Source organism: Mya arenaria, chromosome 15, assembly GCF_026914265.1.
Source record: "Mya arenaria isolate MELC-2E11 chromosome 15, ASM2691426v1".
In the NCBI taxonomy this organism is placed as follows: domain Eukaryota; kingdom Metazoa; phylum Mollusca; class Bivalvia; order Myida; family Myidae; genus Mya; species Mya arenaria.
In genome coordinates this window covers 53,061,258-53,082,443 of record NC_069136.1, presented here as the reverse complement: position 1 = coordinate 53,082,443, position 21,186 = coordinate 53,061,258, and the positions used below count along the sequence as shown (strand labels likewise).

The 21,186-nt window shown below is 32.7% G+C and overlaps 1 protein-coding gene across 1 annotated transcript; it reads left to right on the top strand.

The window, feature by feature from the left end:
* Window positions 1-927: 927 nt before the first annotated feature.
* LOC128219821 (uncharacterized) lies at window positions 928-20,197 on the top strand. The gene is made up of 9 exons (XM_052927882.1): window positions 928-994; window positions 6,038-6,235; window positions 6,891-7,026; window positions 7,304-7,453; window positions 8,598-8,795; window positions 10,381-10,491; window positions 10,931-11,011; window positions 17,032-17,122; window positions 17,431-20,197. The coding sequence occupies exons 2-9, from the start codon at window positions 6,185-6,187 to the stop codon at window positions 17,873-17,875; spliced, it is 1,263 nt and encodes a 420-aa protein (XP_052783842.1). The 5' UTR covers window positions 928-994; window positions 6,038-6,184; the 3' UTR covers window positions 17,876-20,197.
* The last annotated feature ends 989 nt before the right edge of the window (window positions 20,198-21,186 follow it).

Sequence of the window (21,186 nt, the reverse complement as noted above, 5' to 3'; positions counted from 1 at the left end):
GCCTACTGATACATGCACAAACGAACCATACTTGACTGATTTCAGCTTGCTTATTAGCCATAGTTAACGCAATGTGCAAACAAATCGTTATTCCTAATACATGTGCTTATACGAAACATGGTAGGCACAAACAAAAACTAACTTCAATTAAATACAGAAAGATTTATGCAAAAATACAAATGTAACAGCAAAAAAGCAATTAAGCACCAAAAAAGCACCGCTAGCGGATGCCAACGCTCGTCTTTTTACCTCATTTTTTTTAAATATATCTGGGAGTTGTGGCTGGAAAAAAAATAACATGAAATCATAAACAAAGTACCAAAAGATCAAAAACGTACACAGACGAGTAAAATTAGAATATAAATATAGATTCCCTCATCATTTGATAATAACATCAATGTTTTGATCACAACTTATACCTGAACAGGCCGTTTGAAACGTTGAAGTACAAGGCCTTGCTGATCGGGTAAGTCTTGAACTTTTGATCCAAAAATATATTTGTTTTGTATAAAGACACTTCCGAAAAACATGTTAATGCTTTTGGGTTGAAAATCTTTCATAAAAGGTGCTCAACTCATTATTACATCTTCACATGCTGCAACGGAAGTGCGAATATTACGCTTGCTTCGAACTTTTGCACTGTGGAAGCCACTTGAATTGCTAACAAAGTAATGTGGAAGAATGAATTAAATTCCAGTTAAGTTACCACATTTGATGCACAGAAACATCTTCAAGTGACACTTAACAAACAAACAAAGATTCGCTTGAAGCCCTCGAGGTCACGTCGATGTATACAACATGACTACTCTAGTATTTAACGTGCTCACAAACACGGAAGTTTTCAACAACAAGTCATTTTATATTAGTTTTCTCTGACATTGCGATACAGCTTTTCATCTTTAAGAGGTTATAAGTGGTATGAAATAAAACAAAATGAATTCATTGAATTTTGTAATTGTGACAATTTTGTATTGTTTTGGAGAGATTTGCAAAGGTACTGTGCTATTTAATATATAAATAACAATATAAACTCATTCATATGAAGTATCAAATGTATATATATATTTATATTTTGATGTATTTTAAATATTAAAACATAAACATACAAAAATGTATGCATGAACGTCGTTTTATGATTATGACTGTTAAAAAGAAAAAAAACGTTCTTAATATATGAAACTCAGATAGAAGTCCATATTGCTAATATTTAAACTGCCCTCACGGTCTATAATTGACTATGATTATTAAAATATGAAAGCATACAAAAAAGACCATTTAAACACGACATGTTGTTAAATGTTAACAAAAGGCAATAGTTATTTCATGACTGAAAACTCAAATATTAAGATATATTTTTTTTTAGAATTTCAAAGTTTGTTGCTAAATTTGTTTGTAAATGTGATACAGACCATCAGAATTTCTAATTTTATGAACCTTCAAATATCTGTGAACTCGATGAGTATCATATACATTATTGAAATCAAAAAAATGAATCAGTGCTGGAAAATGCATTGCTTCTCAAAATAATTATATTGATTAAAAAGGAATGTTCTAAAGTGTCATACAAATGTGACGTCGATATTGTAATTACTCAAATAAAAATATGCAGTCTATATCAAATAAGCATTGGCCATATGAACAAAGGGCTTAACATTAAAATAAGTTTGATTGTTTCGTAACTCTTAGTTTAGAGTTTCCAATCAGGCATTTTCGAATGATAAACATAATCGGTAAGATTTATCGAAAATTCTTTACATTCGGTAACAAACTTCCTTCAAATATGGTATATCATTGGGTGATATAGGTTGATCCATAGTACAGATCGGCTGATGTAATGACTTCGTTTCATACTATATGGCGCATTTTCGTATTTCATTTTTTTTCAAAAACTTTTAGTGGTGTTGATAATTCAATATTTTTGAGCGGAGATTTTAATGCAAGAACAAAAGATTATTTAGACTATATACCTTTAGATAATTTGAATTATATTTTTGGTGAAGTAGATTATGAAGGCAGTTCTTTCAATATGGTCCGTAGAAATTTAGATAGTGTGCAAGGTAATAACTTTGGCAAATCTTTGGTGAACCTGTGCTGTATCTTTGACGTTCATATTTTAAATGGCAGGTTGGCAGGTTACAATGAAGGCCACTTTACTTGTGTCTCTAATGATGGTGCTAGTGATTTAGATTGCATGATCGCGTCGTCGGAGCTATTTGAGAAATTAGTTGTCTTTAAAGTACTTGATCGACACGAGTCTGATCATTTCCCGATTAAATGTAAATTTAATATTGAATATTTAGCAGCAAATACTAATGGTGACTGTATTAATTCAAATATAGTTTTATCTTACGTGAAGAAATATAAATGGGACGATAGGCATAGTGACTCTTTCCGCAACAGTATAAACACGCTGTTTAATGAAAATAGGCGTTTAATAACATATCTTATAAATCAAGATATTAACGCGGCGATTGATAAAATAACCGCCTTTTACTATGAGGCTGGAAATAGGATGCTTTTAACACCGAAAAACTTTCAATCATTGCAGCCTCGTTGGTGGGATGAGCGTTGTGATTTTCTTAAGAAACAAAAGTATGTGTATTTACGCAAATTTCGCTCTTCAAAATTAGCGTCTGATCTAAGACTATATAAGAACTGTAAAATGTTTTTAAGAACCATTGCGGTGTAAAAATTCTTGAATTACAGACACAAAATAGACAAGAACTTATTAATAATCGAAATAATCCATGTTTTATGTGGAAGAAAATTAAACAGGCTAAAACGAAGCAGTCTTTAGATACTAGTATAGAAGCCAGAAAGTGGTATGATCACTTTCGTAGTCTGTTATATGATGATGGAGTCATGCCTATTTCTGTAAATAAAGACATGCACAATACTGATATTGATGATAATGATTCCAATACTCTAAATGAGCCTATTACACACTCTGAAATTGAAAACGCGATCCGCAAGTTAGTTAATGGCAAAAGCTGCGGAATAGACGGAATTCCATCTGAATTTTATAAAGGCACAATCGATAGTATTGCGCCTTACTTATTGACTTTGTTCAATATAATATTTCAATAAGGGGATTTCCCAATTTCATGGGGTCAAAGTATAATATGTCCTATACATAAAGCGGGGCCCACACACGTTCCTGGAAATTATCGTGGTATTTCACTTACCAATACTATGTATAAGATTTTTTCAGGTATCATAAATAAACGTTTATACGAATGGGCTGAAAATAATAACAAAATACTTAGATGAATCACAATCCGGATTCCGATCTGGTTATTCAGCCATCGATAATGTATTCTGTCTCCAAGCAATGGTTCAAATATATATATATAAAAAGGGGGGTAGATTTTATTATTTATATGTCGACTTTCGTAAGGCGTTTGATAAAATAAATCACCAGATTTTGTTCCAGTCGTTACAAAAAAGGGTATCAACGGGAAGTTTTTATATGTTCTAAAGCAAATGTATAACACATTGTACTCTTGTGTTAAAGTACCAAATGAGGTCTCTGACGGGCAATCTAATAATAACGCCCGAACAACTATTACAGAATTCTTTAAATGTAATATAGGGAGGAGACAAGGGGATAAGTCAAGCCCGACCATTTTTGCATTGTTTATTGACGATCTATCGACGATGTTACGAGAGAGATGTTGTTCCGGAATATTTATTACAAACGAAATTAATGATATTATATGTTTGATGTTCGCCGATGATGTAGCTAGCTGTGCGGAAACAGCGAACAAATTACAACAACAGTTAAATGTCATTGAGCAATTTTGTGCAAATACTGGCATGGAAGTCAATTTAGACAAAACTGAAATAATCGTTTTCAGAAATGGTGGACCGCTAAGAAACTACGAAAAATGGTTTTTTAATGATAACCAAATAAATACTGTATCTTTCTACAAATACATGGGGTTACTACTTACTCCACAATTATCGTGGAGTGCAGCACATGATAAATTATCTGCACAAGCACAAAAGGCAATTTTTTCAATATATAGCTATAAGAAACACTTTGGAGCTTTCCCAACAAAGGAATTATTTATACTTTTTGATAGCATGGTTAAGCCAATTATATGCTATGGATCGCAGATTTGGGGATATAAATATATTGATACCATAGAGACGGTTCAAAATAAATTCTGCAAGAGACATTTGTATGTTAAAAGAACTACAAATACATGTATAACTCTGGGCGAATGTGGACGTCTTCCTCTGTGTGTTACTTATTTTGTTAACTGCATTAAATACTGGTGTAAGTTATTAACTATGTCTAATTATAGATATCCTAAACACTGCTACAAAATGTTAAAATCGTTAGATGACGCCGGGCGAAATTGTTGGGCATCCAATATTAAATCTTTGTTATTCACGTAGGGTTTTGGATATATTTGGATTGCTCAAGATGTAGGAAATATAGATCTATTGATATATACTTTTAGACAACGGTTGATTGACTGTTTCGTCCAAAACTGGCATAACGACATTAGTGAGTCCTCAAGGTGTCATCATTATAAACATTACAAAACATTATTAAATACAGAAAGGTACCTACATCTGGAAATTCCATTAAAATATAAGATTGCGTTTGCTAGGTTTCGCTGCTCCAACCATAAGCTGAATATTAAACTTGGAAGATATATAAATACTCCGCAAGATGAGAGACTTTGTATATATTGCCTGAATCAACATTTGACAGTTATTGATTGTGAATATCATGCATTCTTTCAATGTCCTAAATTCGATATTATTCGTAGACAATATCTTTTTAACTGGTATTCATCTGGTAAAAGTTTAAATGATTTCTACTCTTTAATGTCTACTGAAAATGATAATACAATATTGAAGTTAACAATCTATGTATACCATCTGTTAGATATGATAAATGTGTAAATCGTATGTTGCAACTACTTTACTATGTTTGTTTGTTTTTGTACATTTTGTGTATTTTGGGCCGGTGGCCTTTATTTACTTGAATAAAATGAATTGAATTGAATTGAATTCAAAAGATATTTCTGAACGAGGTAATACATCATAGAAAAGAAATACGCATTCTATTTAAGTTTCTATGTTTGGTAAAGAAAAATTCTAGCGGTGCTAACAAAGTTTTAAGTACTATTTATAAAACACAATACTTACAATAAGTTTGAGCCCTTGAATTGTACCTCTGAACAGGTTGTTCTAGCTTACGAAGTGCTCAAGGTGAGCTATAGTGATAACTTTATGTATGACGTGCGTCGCCCGTCGTCATTTTTTTTATTAAAATATCTCTAAAAATGCATGGGCTAGACCAATAATATTTATTATACAGTCTCATGCTATGGTCCTTTACAAACTTTGTCTCTGTGGTCAAAAGAGGCCTCACCCCAGGGGTTACAAGTTTTCTATGACCTCATGTAGTGGTCCTTCATCAAAATTGTAAAACATGACTACCTAAACAAACAATGACTTCCTTCTAAATCAATCATTATAATTATCTACAATAATAAAGTTAATATGATGGAAAGGTTATTGATTATTAAAGGAATTCTAAATATATTTTTTTTAAAACAGAAGTACATTTAAACTAGATTTTTGTCTTAGATAAGGAGAACGAGTTTAATTTTAAGTGTCTTTACCTTAGTTATATGTGTATGAACTCCCAGCATCAGTTAAGAAGGCAATTATTTACTCTGTAAGTAAGGTTTACTCAGCCGAACTTTTAGCACACTCATTTTATTTCCATTAAACAAGTATAATTGTTTAAGGAGGGTTGTATGCACTATGTTTATAAATTTGGATCAGTTTTGTGATCTGGCGAGCGGATGTGCATAAACATGGTTGAATAAACAAAGGTTTTCTTCGTCAGTTTGGTAATATTGTGCAAAAGTATACAAACTGTTTATTCATATATTTATACTCTCTTGGTTGAAAGCATAAATTTGTCAGGCTTTTTAAAATTGTTTTAAATGAATCAGATACTATTTATATTAGATATAGATCTACATGCTTAACCTTGTGGAATGTTCAGGTAAGGGAGAGTTTGTTTCGCAAGATGAGACGAAATGGGACGAGTCTAGATGCACTATGGCAGAACCAAGGGTAGTCTGCAAGGATGATGGCTCATGCATTGTTAACAATAGTTTGGAATTTCTTACAAATGTAGAAGATCAAGACAATGGATTTTGGATTGGATTTGCCAAAACATGGATTAGTTTTTCTTATGTTGGTAAGTAATTGCATGTATTTATGTATATATATATACATACATGTATAATAAAAACAAGTCCGAATGAATAAGTTCGGTTTTATGTACAAGACAGATAAGGGTTTGAAACAGTTTAAAGAACAACATAATAGCTTTAATATACTTGGTATTATTTTAATATTTTAATTTAAATAATAAGTATTCTTTGTTTTGGATAAGGACACGATAACTTTGTTTCAGTTTTTGCAATTTTGGTGAAATATAATATTCTATAAGTGTGATTAATATAATACATATACAATCTTTAAAAGGGTGATTAATGATAATTATTCACTGTTAATTTCAGTATCATTTGAACTAGTATAAACATTGTGTTGCATTAAGCTTTAAATTCTAACTTAATAGCAGATTGAACATGTATTATTCAAATTGTATTCCGTTGCTTTAAATCTTAAATTACACATACAATTTGGTTTTTATTAAACTGTGTTAAACAACGAAATTTTAATGTTTTGTTATCAACAATACCTTTGATTATATTTTGAATAAAGACTGGCCTCTTTTTGACATGTATGTCTTGCTGTTTAATCTGACAGATGAGGCATAACCTATATGACATTTCCACGATGGCCAATGTAGCTCAAAAATAGGTATTTAAGTATAAATACTATTTCAGGGTTTGCGATGTAAATGTGCAGGTAACAATGCCTCGCGGGAGAAAACGTGCAAAGAAAAATGTGAAGAAGCTTTTAAATATCCATGTGGTGACACAGCTGACACGAACGTGTTCTCAATTTACACAATAGAAAATGGTACTAAAACATTTATTTATTATGTTTACCTCCAGTTAAAACAAACAAATGGTTGCTTGCATTAAAAGAATATTCAACGGAAATCAGCACAGGAAAGTCTGTCAGTTTACATCATAAGCTATTAACATCCTGGCAGAAGGACCCTTTCATCTCAAGAGGCGCAAATGGAATAGCGTTTTGATAGTTATCAATAAAATATAACTTGATATTGATCATTCAAAATTAGATATTGCACATGATGTACTTCGAACTTGATTCATCAACCTTTATATTTCAGTTCCTCCTAGCGAACATTCACAGGACAATAACAGAAACTGCCTACTGTTCTTCTATAATTACAGTCCTGGATATAATTATTATTGGGATTCATGCAGTGCCACTTTAAATTCCAACCCAGCGCTATTATGCAGCAACAAATATATTTCAGGTAATTATTTATATTTTGTATACCAAATAATAGGAAATAAGACAGGTCAAGTTGCGAAGCATGACAATTTTTAGCACCCACTCAACAAACGGGTTTATTGGAGTCACTTAAGGTTGGTCGGCAGGTACAATAGGTTCAACTGAATAATCCTTTACTGGGTATATAATTCGGTGCGATAATGCCCAAGAGAACCTCGCGAAAATGAATAATTAAAAAGGTAAGATCCCTTTTTGTATTAACCATATGGTTTAATGACTTTAAAGTGTACCTATTAGTGAACAACTGTCGTTTAAGAGTTGTGTTCACTATAACATTTGATTTTTGTGTTAACGGCATGTGATTTGAGCAGCGAACTAGCTCCGTTGTTCGAGTGGTATTACTTTTAAATGTTAGTATTGTTGCAATAAAATGTGAAAAGTCCCTTGGTATTAGGTAAGGCACCAACCATATTTTATCCAATATTGAAAGGATTTCGGCTAATAACATAAGATTTTGTGTTTCGAATACTTATATTTATTAGACCATATCTATCGTTGCACTTATCTATCCTTAAAAGATGTATAATATCTTGTTTTTATTATTGTTCATCGCTTGCATAACAGCCACAAGCATAGTGACAATTCATGCATTATAAATTATGCGTTTGAAAATCTATATCATCAAATATTTTATACGTTTGCAAAAGTTCACTGTGCAACATTGTGGCCAAATCAATATAATTGAAGTATTGTAAGTACTGATGTAGTCGAGTATTGATTGATTGAGCTCATTAGCAGCCAATTAACGAAGACCCAATGAGGCACAAGGCTTACGCCTCATGTACACAAAACGAGAACGACAACGTGCACGACAACACAGAAAGTCCACATGCTCATTGAAATAGTTCTGAAGCGATCCCTGTGAAACTTTCTCCGTCGGTGTTAGTTGATCTTTTGTCATTGATTCGAGGGCAATGTCTGTTTTGTTAGTGGCGAAGTAGAAGTAGCAGTAGTACTGTTGTAGTAGTAGTGTTAGTTGTAATAGTAGTTGTATATACGCCGTATATCACGCCGTAGACCAGTGCATAAAACCCGAATCGTACATATTTATGCTTACTAAAGTATGATTTGTTCGTTTTTATGATGCATGAACTATTCTCTTATAGAAGATAACCCGATGGCGAAAATACACAATCGATCTGATGTTATTTGGGCCCAGGCTGTTGAAAACTGCATCGTTGCAAGAAAATTCCCTGCATCCATACAAAGTATCAAAAATGGGAATTTTACAAACCAGCACGAGCAGGACTACTGGACAGGAATCATTAGAAAAGAATATATTATATCTTTGAACGATATGCTTGGTATGTACATCAGTCTTTATGGGGTAACCTTTATATGTGTATTTGTGTTATCAAATGTTACCAACAACTGCTTTTTAATAAAGGACATAACTATCACTTTAAACACATACAAAAATGCGTTTTTTTATATTTTAAACATGAATACAGTACGCTTCAAAGCTATAGTTTACTTCCAACCGGGGTATATGTTAAAGAACAGAATCGTGACTTTTGTGGTGAATTTTTATATCAGAATATTTGAATATGTAATCCAGATCGTATTCACAATTTCAAATCCCCAAACAAACGAGCAACACAGTTAATATATAAATAATAGAAACATAATAACGGAAAAAGTAACGAACTTGATGCTTAAACAATTTTTTCGCGAAAAGGGTCTCCTTTGATGGAAAAACAATGGCTCAACCTTCAAGCACGTTCTTTTCTAACAGAAGGAAATTTTTAGTAACCAAACCTTTCGTACCTTACATGATTTGTTTCATCCTGAACTGTGTACAAACCTCTAGTTGCACATTATGTACGAGTTCGTGGTTGAGAACAATTATCATGCATCAGACTAATAAACTAGCTATTTTATAAATACATGTATTGTCGTATCTTCTATTCTTTATTTTGTTATATACTACCATACAAGTACATGTTATAGTCTTATAACAAAACCCACTTGAATGTTCGTGTTCTCCGTTTTCAGGCCCTCACAAATTCGTTTAGTACTTTAGGCAGGACTGCCCTTACAAATAAATTAAAATCATGTTTAAAAAAAAATGATATAACTTTCAACATCAGCAAGCCACAGTATATTACTATACATGAGATAAACGTAATTATCGTGCCTTAAATATTTTCTATAGTGACATAGTATTATTGAGATTCTGTACCGTATCACAAATACAGGTATAAAAACCACAAACAGACCATTTACACATCAAAGTAACTATACCGATTTATGATGTAAGATAATTCTAAGGTTTCCTGTAACTGCATTTTTGGGAAAACGATTTCAAACCGTGTGAACTATACATCAAATAATGTAAAAAAATCATTATTTGTAAATATCCGTCAAATATTCAACAAGATACTAATACTATTTTTTTCTATTTTTTTAACTGTAATAGATTTTAAATTATAACCGAACAGTTATAATTCAGACCCAAACAGTGTTCATAACAGAGTCAAGCTAAGTACCCTATTTTTGATATAATTTGTGTTGTCTTCTCATTTTAAAGTGTTCTTATTTTTTGTTATTGTTTCTTTAATAGAAATGTTTTTGCACCTTGATAATAGGGTGTCTAGCTGTTATTGAAAGTGATATCATGTTTCAAAGCGCCATATTTAAGTTGTTGAATACGTTTGAAAGTCGAATTTATTTAAGGAATGAACTGCGAGGTTGATGTCATTATCGGGGTATGAACGCAATTGGAATGGCCAAAGTGTGTGAAGTCTAAAGGACTCCACGCGTACTTCGACCAGCCCAATTGAGTTCATGTTAATGTTTGAAATGAAAGAGTATATGTGCAAATTTGAGAAAGTCTATGATAGTTTTGATCAAACGTCGTTTAAAATATACTGATTCATTACCTTACAGACAAAAGCACCAATCCGCCTTTGACGTATGCATATGTGGAGCTGATAAACCAGACTTTTTACGTCAGATATGCTGACGAAGGTGAATCGAGAAAAAGCTTGTGCGCAGGAGGTAAATATAATGGGATCGTGTTAAGCTCTTATCATATTAAGTTTATACTCAAAATAATTCTTTTATTTTCGACGAAGTTTCACTTTCGGTTGACAATACAAATAAAACCATGACATTAATCACATCTCAATAAATCATATTTAATTACTTTATCACGTTGTCGACGAAATCGTTCAGCGTTGCATTTGGTCTAAGATATATAATTAGTACGTCTGTGACAGTTACATACCAGAAACATTATGATATACATTTTAAAATTCTTTCTAATTTTATCTGTGATAACAAACCTGATAGGTAATAACTATAATGTAGAAACCACAATAACAAACCCACTTGCCTAATATTTTTAACAAAGATCCTGTTCAAAGGCACACGGATCAACGCCAAGTTTTAACACAGTATTTACTTTAACGATAATGTTTTGTGTTGTAATTTTAAGATAGCACATCGGCAGGACCCATGATAACGACACGGGAGACACAATCATCCTATTCGGAATCAGCCACAACACCAACCAAAAGTAAGAAAGGATATAAATTGTTTGTTTTTTGTTACATTAAGTACCAAATAGCGTCAACAGGTTTTCTACAAAATCAAGATTAAATGTCACGTTTAGCTCGTTCAATAAGATGGAACATGAACTTCTTTATTAAAAAAAAATGTTAATTATAAAATCATGCTTTCCGGTGGGTTGTAGAAAATTTACCAGTGAAATGAAATTGATATTTCACTGTTTCAAACAGTAAATATATCAATTCGATATTGTTAACTGTTTGGTAATTTTAGCGCCCTCACGTACAAATCAACTTGAGCGCACATTGGGCTGGGATAGAATTTTAATAAAGTCATACTCGAAATGAGGTTTAAATCGCATACAATAACCGCGGTTTCTGAAAAATGACAAATAAATGTAATTTTATATCATTTTTAAGCAAATAAGAAAACATAGATATCAGAGTAAGACCGCAAAATATCTCAGATTGTGATCACCAAAAATAAATGTTCTCTTGAAATATAACTGTTGATGCTTTTGGTGCTTATTCGGTGAAATATATTGCGATCTTATACTTATTTTTTTTTATCCATATCATGAAAACAAAATCAGGAATAAACGTATGATTTGCTGGAATGATGCTAATCAAGGAAAACAATGTTAACAAGAAATGATACATTTTTTAACAATGTTGTATTCCATATCTGTTATACTAAAAAACGTGATGGTTATATTAGACCGAAAAAAGGTTTAGGATATGATCACATCTTACCTTTGATTTCAAAACTATTTTGTAGTAATAATGCAATGTAAACTACAAGAATTTAGCCCAGTAGCCTTATATTCAACCAAGATCCAGGTAAGAGGCACAAGGATACAGGCTTTTTACAGTGTATATGGCTCATCGAAAAGACCTTAAGTATCGACATTAGAGACACAACTAACACATTCTGAATCAACCACAACATCGTTTGTCAAATAAACAAAAGGTTTACCTAGAAATCTAACTTTATATACTCTATTTGGTTGCCCACATAGAACCTATCACGTCTCGTATATATAGGACACATATCTTTCAACGAGTTGAGGATATGTGGTATTAAGCGAACCATGTTTTATATGACTACAAGTATCAGATTCTTTTGAAACACTGTATTCCCGAAATTTAGTACTCGGAAGATTTTAAAACAATCTTTAATTCCGCTTAAAAATATAATAAATCCTGAGATTAAATCCTTTTATTAAAATTGTCTTGTCTCACATGGTTAAATAACGCCATAATTTTATACTTGGTTCATGGCGTCCTCAAAAAATAAATACATATGGTATTAAACGTCTTTAAAGATGTTTAAAGGAAATAAAAGGAACTGTTTCTTTCTTGTGCTTGAGATAGATATTATACTACGTTTTTTCCATTACATGAGATAGAAAGAAATGAATTACTGGCGCTCCACGAATTTAGCAATTGTTTGTTCCATATGCCTAGTGATATTTTTACCAATATAATTAGATAATGTTTACAACAACCAATCGTAATGGTTGTATTAAAACCTTTACAAGGTGAAGTATGTGATACAATGGTATATTTATTTTACAATTAAATGTGTCTCCGGTAAATTTGTAAATATCATTGTGTGTGTACACTTTCGTCTTTTTGATTTCAAAGTTTTAAATATAATTGATTAAGAAGCCTAAGACATTTCAATGTTAGTTTACAGTTGCATTTAACCAATGAATGTTCTAAATGCGGCAATGCCTTGATTTTAACGATTGTTTGTTTACTAAAAGTGAAAATAATATTGTGTTAAAACTTACAACTTGAAAAGCTTTGGTTCAAGTGGCATTATCAGAATTTCAAATGTTTAATGATATATAAATTTTTGACTGAATTGATATTCATTCTTTTATAAAGATCCAGTAGACACAACAACTTAATATTGAAAGCCATTCTTGAACATTGAAATGTTGGTGAATAAGGATTTGTCTCGAATGTGTAGACGCTTACAACATTAAAACCACTGTCAAGTGTGTAACCAAGAGTTACTTAAAATTTAGTCTTAGGCTTACATCAAGTATAACTACTTGCAAAAAAAGACTTATAATCCGTCCTGAATGGAGTAAAGTTCAAGCTTATGAACATATACTAATACAACTTCCAAGTCTCCACATTTTACTGTTATGTTTACTTTATAATCTATATTATATATTGTTATAATACAATGTTAAAAAAGCACGATATTGCATGCTTAAATGTGAAATGAAAATGTCAAAATATTAAGCATACAGTCGAACCCCGTTGGTTCGAGCTCCCAGGGACAGGCGATAGTACCTCGACCATTGGGGAAATCGAGCGAAGCAGCAGTGCTTAGCTTCAGTATAAAGAAAATAGTCCTTTACATCCAGTTCAAACCAATGAGGAAATTTAGCCAAGCAAGTACTAGCCAATGGGTTTCGACTGTATTTGTTAAGGAAATTTTGTAAAATATTCTTACAGCATCTTAAGAAAAGAACATAATACAAAGGTTATATTGTCGCAACTAATACATGTTTAAATATTGTAGTTTCAACATTGTTTCAACATTCGATGCTGCAACAAACAATTGTCAAGTGTATTATCAAAAGTTACTTGAACTTTAGTCTTAATCTTACATCAAGTATAACTACTTGAAAATAAGACTTATAATCTCTCCTGAATGGAGTAAAGCTCAAGCATATAAACATCTTATACTTAACTAATTTCCAATCTTCAAGTCTCCATAGTATAGTGTTATGTTTATACTGCAATATTGCAAACTTAAATGGAAAATGAAAAAGTAAAAATGTTTAACATTCAGTCGAACCCCATTGGCTCGAGCTCCAAGGGACTGGCGTAAGTACCTCAAGCATTGTGGAATTCGAGCCAAGCGGGGATGCTTAGCTTTAGTAAAAAGAAATCGGTCCTTAACATTTACTTGAGTCAATGATGAAATCAAGCCAAGAAAATTCAAACCAATGGGTTTCGACTGTATTTGTTACGGAACTTTTGTCAAAAAAGTGTTAAAGCATCTTCGGAAAGAACATAATACAAAATATACAATTTCGCCATTAGTACATATTTTAATGTTGTAGTTTCAACTTTCGATGCTGCGAGTTTAATTCTTATTATGAAATGTTGTATGTCGCTTCAGCTCAACTTTCATATAACAAAAACAAAATGGCCCTATGTCGCTCACCTTATTAAAATGACAAAAATAAGTGGTTATTAAGGTTGTTTAGCTTGCAAAAAAGTGAGTGGTTGTCGATAAGTTTGTGAATGATATTGAATACAAAGTAAGTAAGTTGATAGTCGGTCAGTTTTGAATCCAGGAGCATTTTTTAACAATTTTGGAAAGAGCCACTGCAACAGAATGGTCTGGGAAATGTAGTTTTAATAAGATTTTAATTTAAAAAATAAGTCTCTATAATTATATAGAGAACCTGGTAGCACAAGGGCAGTGCCAGTTTAGACCCCAAGAACATAATTTGAACAAACTTGGTAAAGAACCATCCTAGGACCCCCAAGGCAAGGCACACTTTGACCATAGGAACATTATTTGAACTATTTTGGTTAATAGCCACTTCATGGGGATAGATAAAAATAATTAAAAGTCTTTGCCTTGTGATTTAGAGAAAGTTATTGTTAATTAAGTAAAAAGGAACCCAGGGACTGCTTTGACGGGGCCTCTTTTGACCACAGGCCAATTTATGTACAATCTTGGTGAAAGACCTCTACATGAGGCTGCATTGGTTGATGGTCATCGAGTGGGACAAGTGAGTTGTCTACAGTGTTCTCCACAACACAAAACAAGACAATTCTCACGCTTACTATCATTTAAGTGAGAGTGATGAAGTATTCATTTTACATCAAAAGTCCATTTTCATACCATTAATGTCCTATTTAATGTGCATGTCCTTAAAACACGCTGTTTTTATACATGGTCTACTTCTCATTCTGTGCCATAAACAATGATAAAATTAACTCTAAACACCAAAACATGGAAAATAATCCAGTGAAAATCTTTCCTTCGGCCTCTCTTTTAGATTAAAAATTACGCACACTAACACGCGTGGAAATAGTGTAGAGATTTTAAATTCGAGTTACAATACACAGTACAATGAAAACTACAGGTATAATCAGACTATTAGAACCTCTGTTTTTCCTATTTCCTTAATTTACAAAGTTCAGGAAATCGAAGTAGCCATCCACCCCTGTATTGTCACTATTTGCTTTTGATAAACGTTAAATATCTCGAACTCTTGCTTTTACACACTTTTTTTTCAATACATACTTCATTTCATGGACATTAACCATAGACAATTACCTAGTGACTAACAAGAGTTGCTTTGGTGTAATTGTGTACGATGATTACTCATAGTAGTTAAAAATGATATTTTTAAGACGCGATCTGTTTTACATGTTTTATTCTTTTCCATTCAAATGTCAGTTAAAGCATATCGTAAACGAGTAACCCAAACCTTTAGTGATACTTTTTGTACGAATTTAGAATAAGTTGGCTTATTAGTGCATTTATTTATACATTGTGGGCTTATTAAATTTTGTTTTCTTTGCTTTATAGTTTTCGTCAAGTTATTAAAGTACAAAATGTAAAATCAGAAACTACTCTTTCGAGCAGTTTTAACTATTACCAGTTTCTTAAATGTGTCTTAAATGTGCTTACTGACATAATTAATTACTTAATTTCCATTCATACAGTCCATGTCGGGATATTTATTTCGTATTTAATGTTTGGGATTTACGCATAGTTTTCTCAGCGACCTACGTACGCCTATACCACATAAGGTCCTACAAAAAGCGTGACGTCAACCAATAATGTCATAACAACAGATACACATTCGACAATGATGAAGGGGGCATGTTTATAGAGAAAACTATTTTCATGTAGCGACCTTAACATTTTCATTTTAGGGGGAAACATGATTATCTTAAAGTCATATAAAGAGCAAATATCATTTTTAAGCAAAACATTTAAAACATATAATAAAATAATCGAAGACATAAGTATGTTCCAATAAATCTTTACAATCAATACCTGACGTGAATAACTATATAATTTTATGTTATGGCATTCAATTCAATGGTTTTGTTAAAACGGCCGAGAATCTAAATTAACTATAAATCCTGATGCATTTAAAGTATAATGGACACCCTAAGAATTTACAAATGAGAACTCAATTTGTTATACAAAAAGGTAAAATAGTCATACTGTAAAAAATCTAACATAACACATTCTGAGGAAACATATATTTTTATTTTTACAGAAGTTTCGAAATTTAAAGGTATTAAGCACTTTAGAGCGTTTCATTCGACCACTTTACTTAACACAGACGTTCCGGAAGCAATTGTTAAGTGTGAATTTAATATATCTTCAACCATGAAGCGTCTCGATAATACGTAGCAAAGTGGTTAGCAAGGAGAGACAATACATATATATCTGCTTTGCATAGGTTCGTACAAAGGTCTCCGAGGAACATTGACTACACAATTGAATACCGATATACCCCTCTGTAACAGGCCTTTGATCTGTGTGACATTTCATTAATGTTTAAATTTAAATTATATGTGTATCTTAAACGTTTAAATGCGTCAGAAAAGCAATTCAATTTGGTAATTTCTAGTGTTTGTAATATCAATATTTGAATTTACGAATGAGTGTAATAATAATGTTCAACATTTTTTAAAGAGTAACACCCGATATATGGAATAACAGAGATGTAGATTCATTAACAGTCCGCATTTTCTGAATCTAATAACAATATATATGAGCGACCCGTCTTTTTTGGTATGCCTGTAGTGTTTATTGAGCACAAATCAAGCTTTTCGTATAACTGTTTAAATACAACTCGTATATTGTTTCCTACACCAACAATTAAGAAACTAAAAGAGCAATGAACAAAAGTTGTATGTTAAATGTATATTTATTGCGCACGACTCAACTAAGACACTTGAAATCACGAATGAGTATGACCACAATATCATCCGAATGTTGTTGTTTTTATATATTTCACAGAATCAACGACAGGTCTTGCTGTTGGTTTGTCCGTTTCTATGGCATTGCTGATAATTGTGACGATCATTGTGCTTATGTTCTTGAAAAGAAGGTAAGTTTTTTAGGTATACTTGTTCAAGTGACACAATGAACTTGTCTGTTTAATTTGATTTCATTATTTACCGTGTATTTGTTTACTGACCCTTATAAAGAAAAAGTATATCGCCCTTTTGATATTCGAAGAAAATGCGAAGTAGTGTCTTCAGTACCTTCGATGTCGTCGTCCACGTGTAGATCCGCGGTGTCGTTGTTAGCTTCGGTCATAACTCAAAAAGGACTAGAAGTCTTCAGAGGTCATGCATTAGTCTATATGATAGCTAAATGATAAACAAATGCTACGTTTACTTGACTTTAATACAGGGGACTTCCAAAAAAGTGCTACACACGCAATGGTGAAAAGGGCAACCATAACGAAGACACAAAAACAGAAATACCATTCGTGCCATCACCGATACTTGGATCTTCTACATACACAACGAATGACCTAATAGCATCAAATCATTCTTATTTTGTGCTTGAAGAAATTTATAAGAGGGAGACCAGGGGGGAGACCGAACACTATGGAGAGCCAGATACGACCGATGTTGACCATTATGATTCAATCGAAATGTCGCAGAATGATACTTTTAATAATTACGACACAACTGATGGCAAAAAGGGCCCAGCCATGTCTGCATTGGCTGAGCCTTATAACATTTATAACAAAGTCGATTTACATCAATCTAATGAGTACGATCATATTCAAAACGGAAAACCGCCAAAGTCGGACAGACAAACTGAAAAAAAACCCCGATATATCCAATAACCTGATCGATGGCAAACGCAGTTATAGATTCGGAGATGACAGTGAAACATACAACCATTTGAACATACATGACATGAAGAGCTCCGGCACAGATAACGTCTATGGAAAGACAAAAACAGATGGCGATAGTGGATATGATACTTCCCGTGCTCTGAACCTTCGCAGGAATAAAGATGCAAAAGATCAGCAAGCTGATTATGCCGTGATAAAAAAGAACTGGTAGGATAAAATTGCCAACAACAGGACATACACGAACATGATCTGATCATTTAATTTCATCATATTCCATGACATACGAAAGAAATCTACGTTGCATGCAGCGATTGTCAACTTAACCATGACACATGTTTCCGATCAATCCCATTCTTGTTTATTTGCCAAATATGTAACTAACGTTTGCAAACTATGCTCATCAGTGAAGCAACACGTGATCGTAATGCATTTTAAGACCGTCAATTTATATCGCTCCAACGACAGCTTCGGGCATTCAGTTTGAACTATTCAAAGAGTTTCGTTATTTACCTTGTGGATTTTGCGAGCATTTTTAACGATTTAATTATTCGCCTTAAGTGAAACACTACGCAACATTTTCATGTATGGACACCTTATGTGATAATGAGCCCGCCTCTTTAATTGTAAGTTCCGCGTTATACGTATAAGAACACGCCAAATCGCTGATGGCGGCAGTCGGTGTTTTTTGTGTGAAGTTGATTTACAGGCCGTGTATGTTGCACTTAATTCAAAGTTTACTTGCAAGTTTATTTGTAAAGAGTCGTATATCGTTACATAATTAATATAAATGCTTAACCATTCTATCCAATTTTGCATTTGTGTTTTTATCATATTATGTACGGTTGGTGTGTTGAAATAGTTGTTTCTTATAGCATTTCAAGTGCAGTATTTCCAGTCCACCTGAAATCTCAACAACTATCGGCCAATCGCAATTCTTCCTTCAATTTATAAATTGTTTGAAAAACACAACGCCAATCTATTGAGAAACTATCTTCATAATTCTTACATATTACATGATCTCCAATCCGGTTTTCGTCAGAATCACACATGTCAAACAACTCTTATACGATTAGTTGATTCTAGGTTGAATGATATTGATTCTCGTTAAATTGTTGGAACTGTTTTTCTAGATTTTCGTAAAGCTGTCGATTTGTTGGATCACGGTATTCTTCTACATAACTTGAAACTTATATCATTTCTCTGTTTCCAACCTTAAGCTTATAACTTCATACTTACTAATGCGTCGTCAATGCGTAAAAGTAGGAGATTTGTTAAAAGTGGTGACCCACAAGGCCCCATTCTAGGACCTCTTCTCTGTTCGATATACATCAATGTTATATAGTTTCATTCAATAATTCCTGTATTGACCTCTTCACGTATGATTCCACTTTGCACACTTCGGGTTTTAGAGTGAAAGATATTCAAAAAACATTGAAGAATGATTTGGATTCAGTAGTTTCTTCGTACTTTAATAATAACATGTCAATTCATTCAGGAAAATCAAAATGCATGCTGATTAACAAAGGTTACATAGCAAATGCCATCTCCCTGACAAGGCTAATAAATAATACGACAATTAAACATGTTCCAAGCCATACAGTTCGTGGAGTTATAATTGAGAGTCAATAGAATTAGAAAGAGCAAGTTTTCAATGTTTGTAGGAAACTGAATTCTAAAATAGCACTTCTAAAACGAATAAAATACCTCCTGAGCTATGACAGGCAAACACTATTTTACAATGCGTAAATGCTATCAACAATGGACTATTGTTGTTTTATATGGAGCAGATGTATACATTCAGACATATATTAAATTTATATTAATCAGAAAAGCTGCAAAAATATTTTTTACTAAAGCCTGTTAAAACGTCATCCAGTCCATTGTTCAAGGAATTAGGCTGGTTATTGTTTGACAAAAAATGTAAATTTAATTTAAGTTTTTGCATGGTCTTATTTCTGAATACTTAGGTGAAGTAATTCCATTTACCAATAATACAAACTACCCATTACGGCCTGCCACCAATAAGAATTTAAAGTTCCCTTTGCTATAAGACTAACTATGGTAAAAAGTTATTTACTTATTTTGCTTAATCCGTATGAAATTATATACCGATGTTTAAAACACAATTAAAAAAACACATTATGACAAATCAAAGATTTTAGTGAATGACTGTCTGTTAAAATTGTTAATTTAAATGCGATTTATTTTTGTCTTTTTTAAATTTGAACATTGTATATAACGTGTTTGTAATCGTTTGAATGGGCAAGGTATACTTATACGTTTGTAAAATGAATGGAAGACCACATTGTAAAGCAGATACTAAGTAACTTAATGTGTTATCTTCATGAAATAAACGTTTTATTATTATTATTATTATTTTATTATTATTATTATTATTATAATTACGTCAGTTTTTAGCAAATAAAGTAACATAATTGAAATTTATTGGCTTCAACCATGTTGCTGCCAATTTAAAACCAAAAACAATAAACCCTTTCGCCAGCATCTTTGTTCCAGGTAAAAAGTGAATGTTTTTTGTTGTAATTTCTGATAAATATATACATTATATCACTCTTTATGGTCATCGCCATCTTTCAGGCCCTATATGAATATGCCAAAGAGTCCGGGCACTGTGTCTATGAGTTGCCTTAATCATAAACCTCACTCTGCTTAAGAGTGCTCGGTGACACCCGTTACTTTGCGGGTAGAACCTACACGATGACTGTTTTATTGAAACGCAGTTTACCCCAAAAAAGGGGGTTGCGTCTGTAAATATGCGATCTTAAGACTTACGATATGAACTGAATCAGGTCCATGATCGTCATTCGCTCATTCGGATTTTGATGAGGCATAATGCGATGGACAGTGGCCAGACGGTGTTTGAGAAGATATATTTTTTCAAGTAGATAAGTTTAAAAACTGAAGCACAAGAACGATGCTTATCCATCTCTTGTTAAATACAAATTACACCGGCTGTTTTCTTTACAAAGGTTTTGGTGGTCGATTTCTGCGTTGTATTGCACTGGGGGCTAGAAGGAAAATCGAGGGCTATATTGCGGCGACCAGAAGGGGTCGGTTTATTCATGACGATGCAGAAAATATAAATCTAGGCGTAAAATCAGGAGACGGTACCTTTTACCCACTGTCGTTCGCAATAGTAAAACGCGTTTGTGATTTGTGAACAGTGACGTATTATCTTAGATTTGCTTCGGTTCGCAGAGTGAAGGAGAGTTACTTAAGGAGAGTGAGTCAAATCGGTCATAGATAAGCGTACAGTAGCGACTTTGTCTACGAGGAAG

Coding starts and splice junctions, on each gene's coding strand:
- LOC128219821 (XM_052927882.1), top strand. CDS start 6,185: ATGGATTTTGGATTGGATTTGCCAAAACATGGATTAGTTTTTCTTATG. Junction 6,236..6,890: donor GATTAGTTTTTCTTATGTTG/GTAAGTAATTGC, acceptor ATACTATTTCAG/GGTTTGCGATGTAAATGTGC. Junction 7,454..8,597: donor CAGCAACAAATATATTTCAG/GTAATTATTTAT, acceptor ATTCTCTTATAG/AAGATAACCCGATGGCGAAA.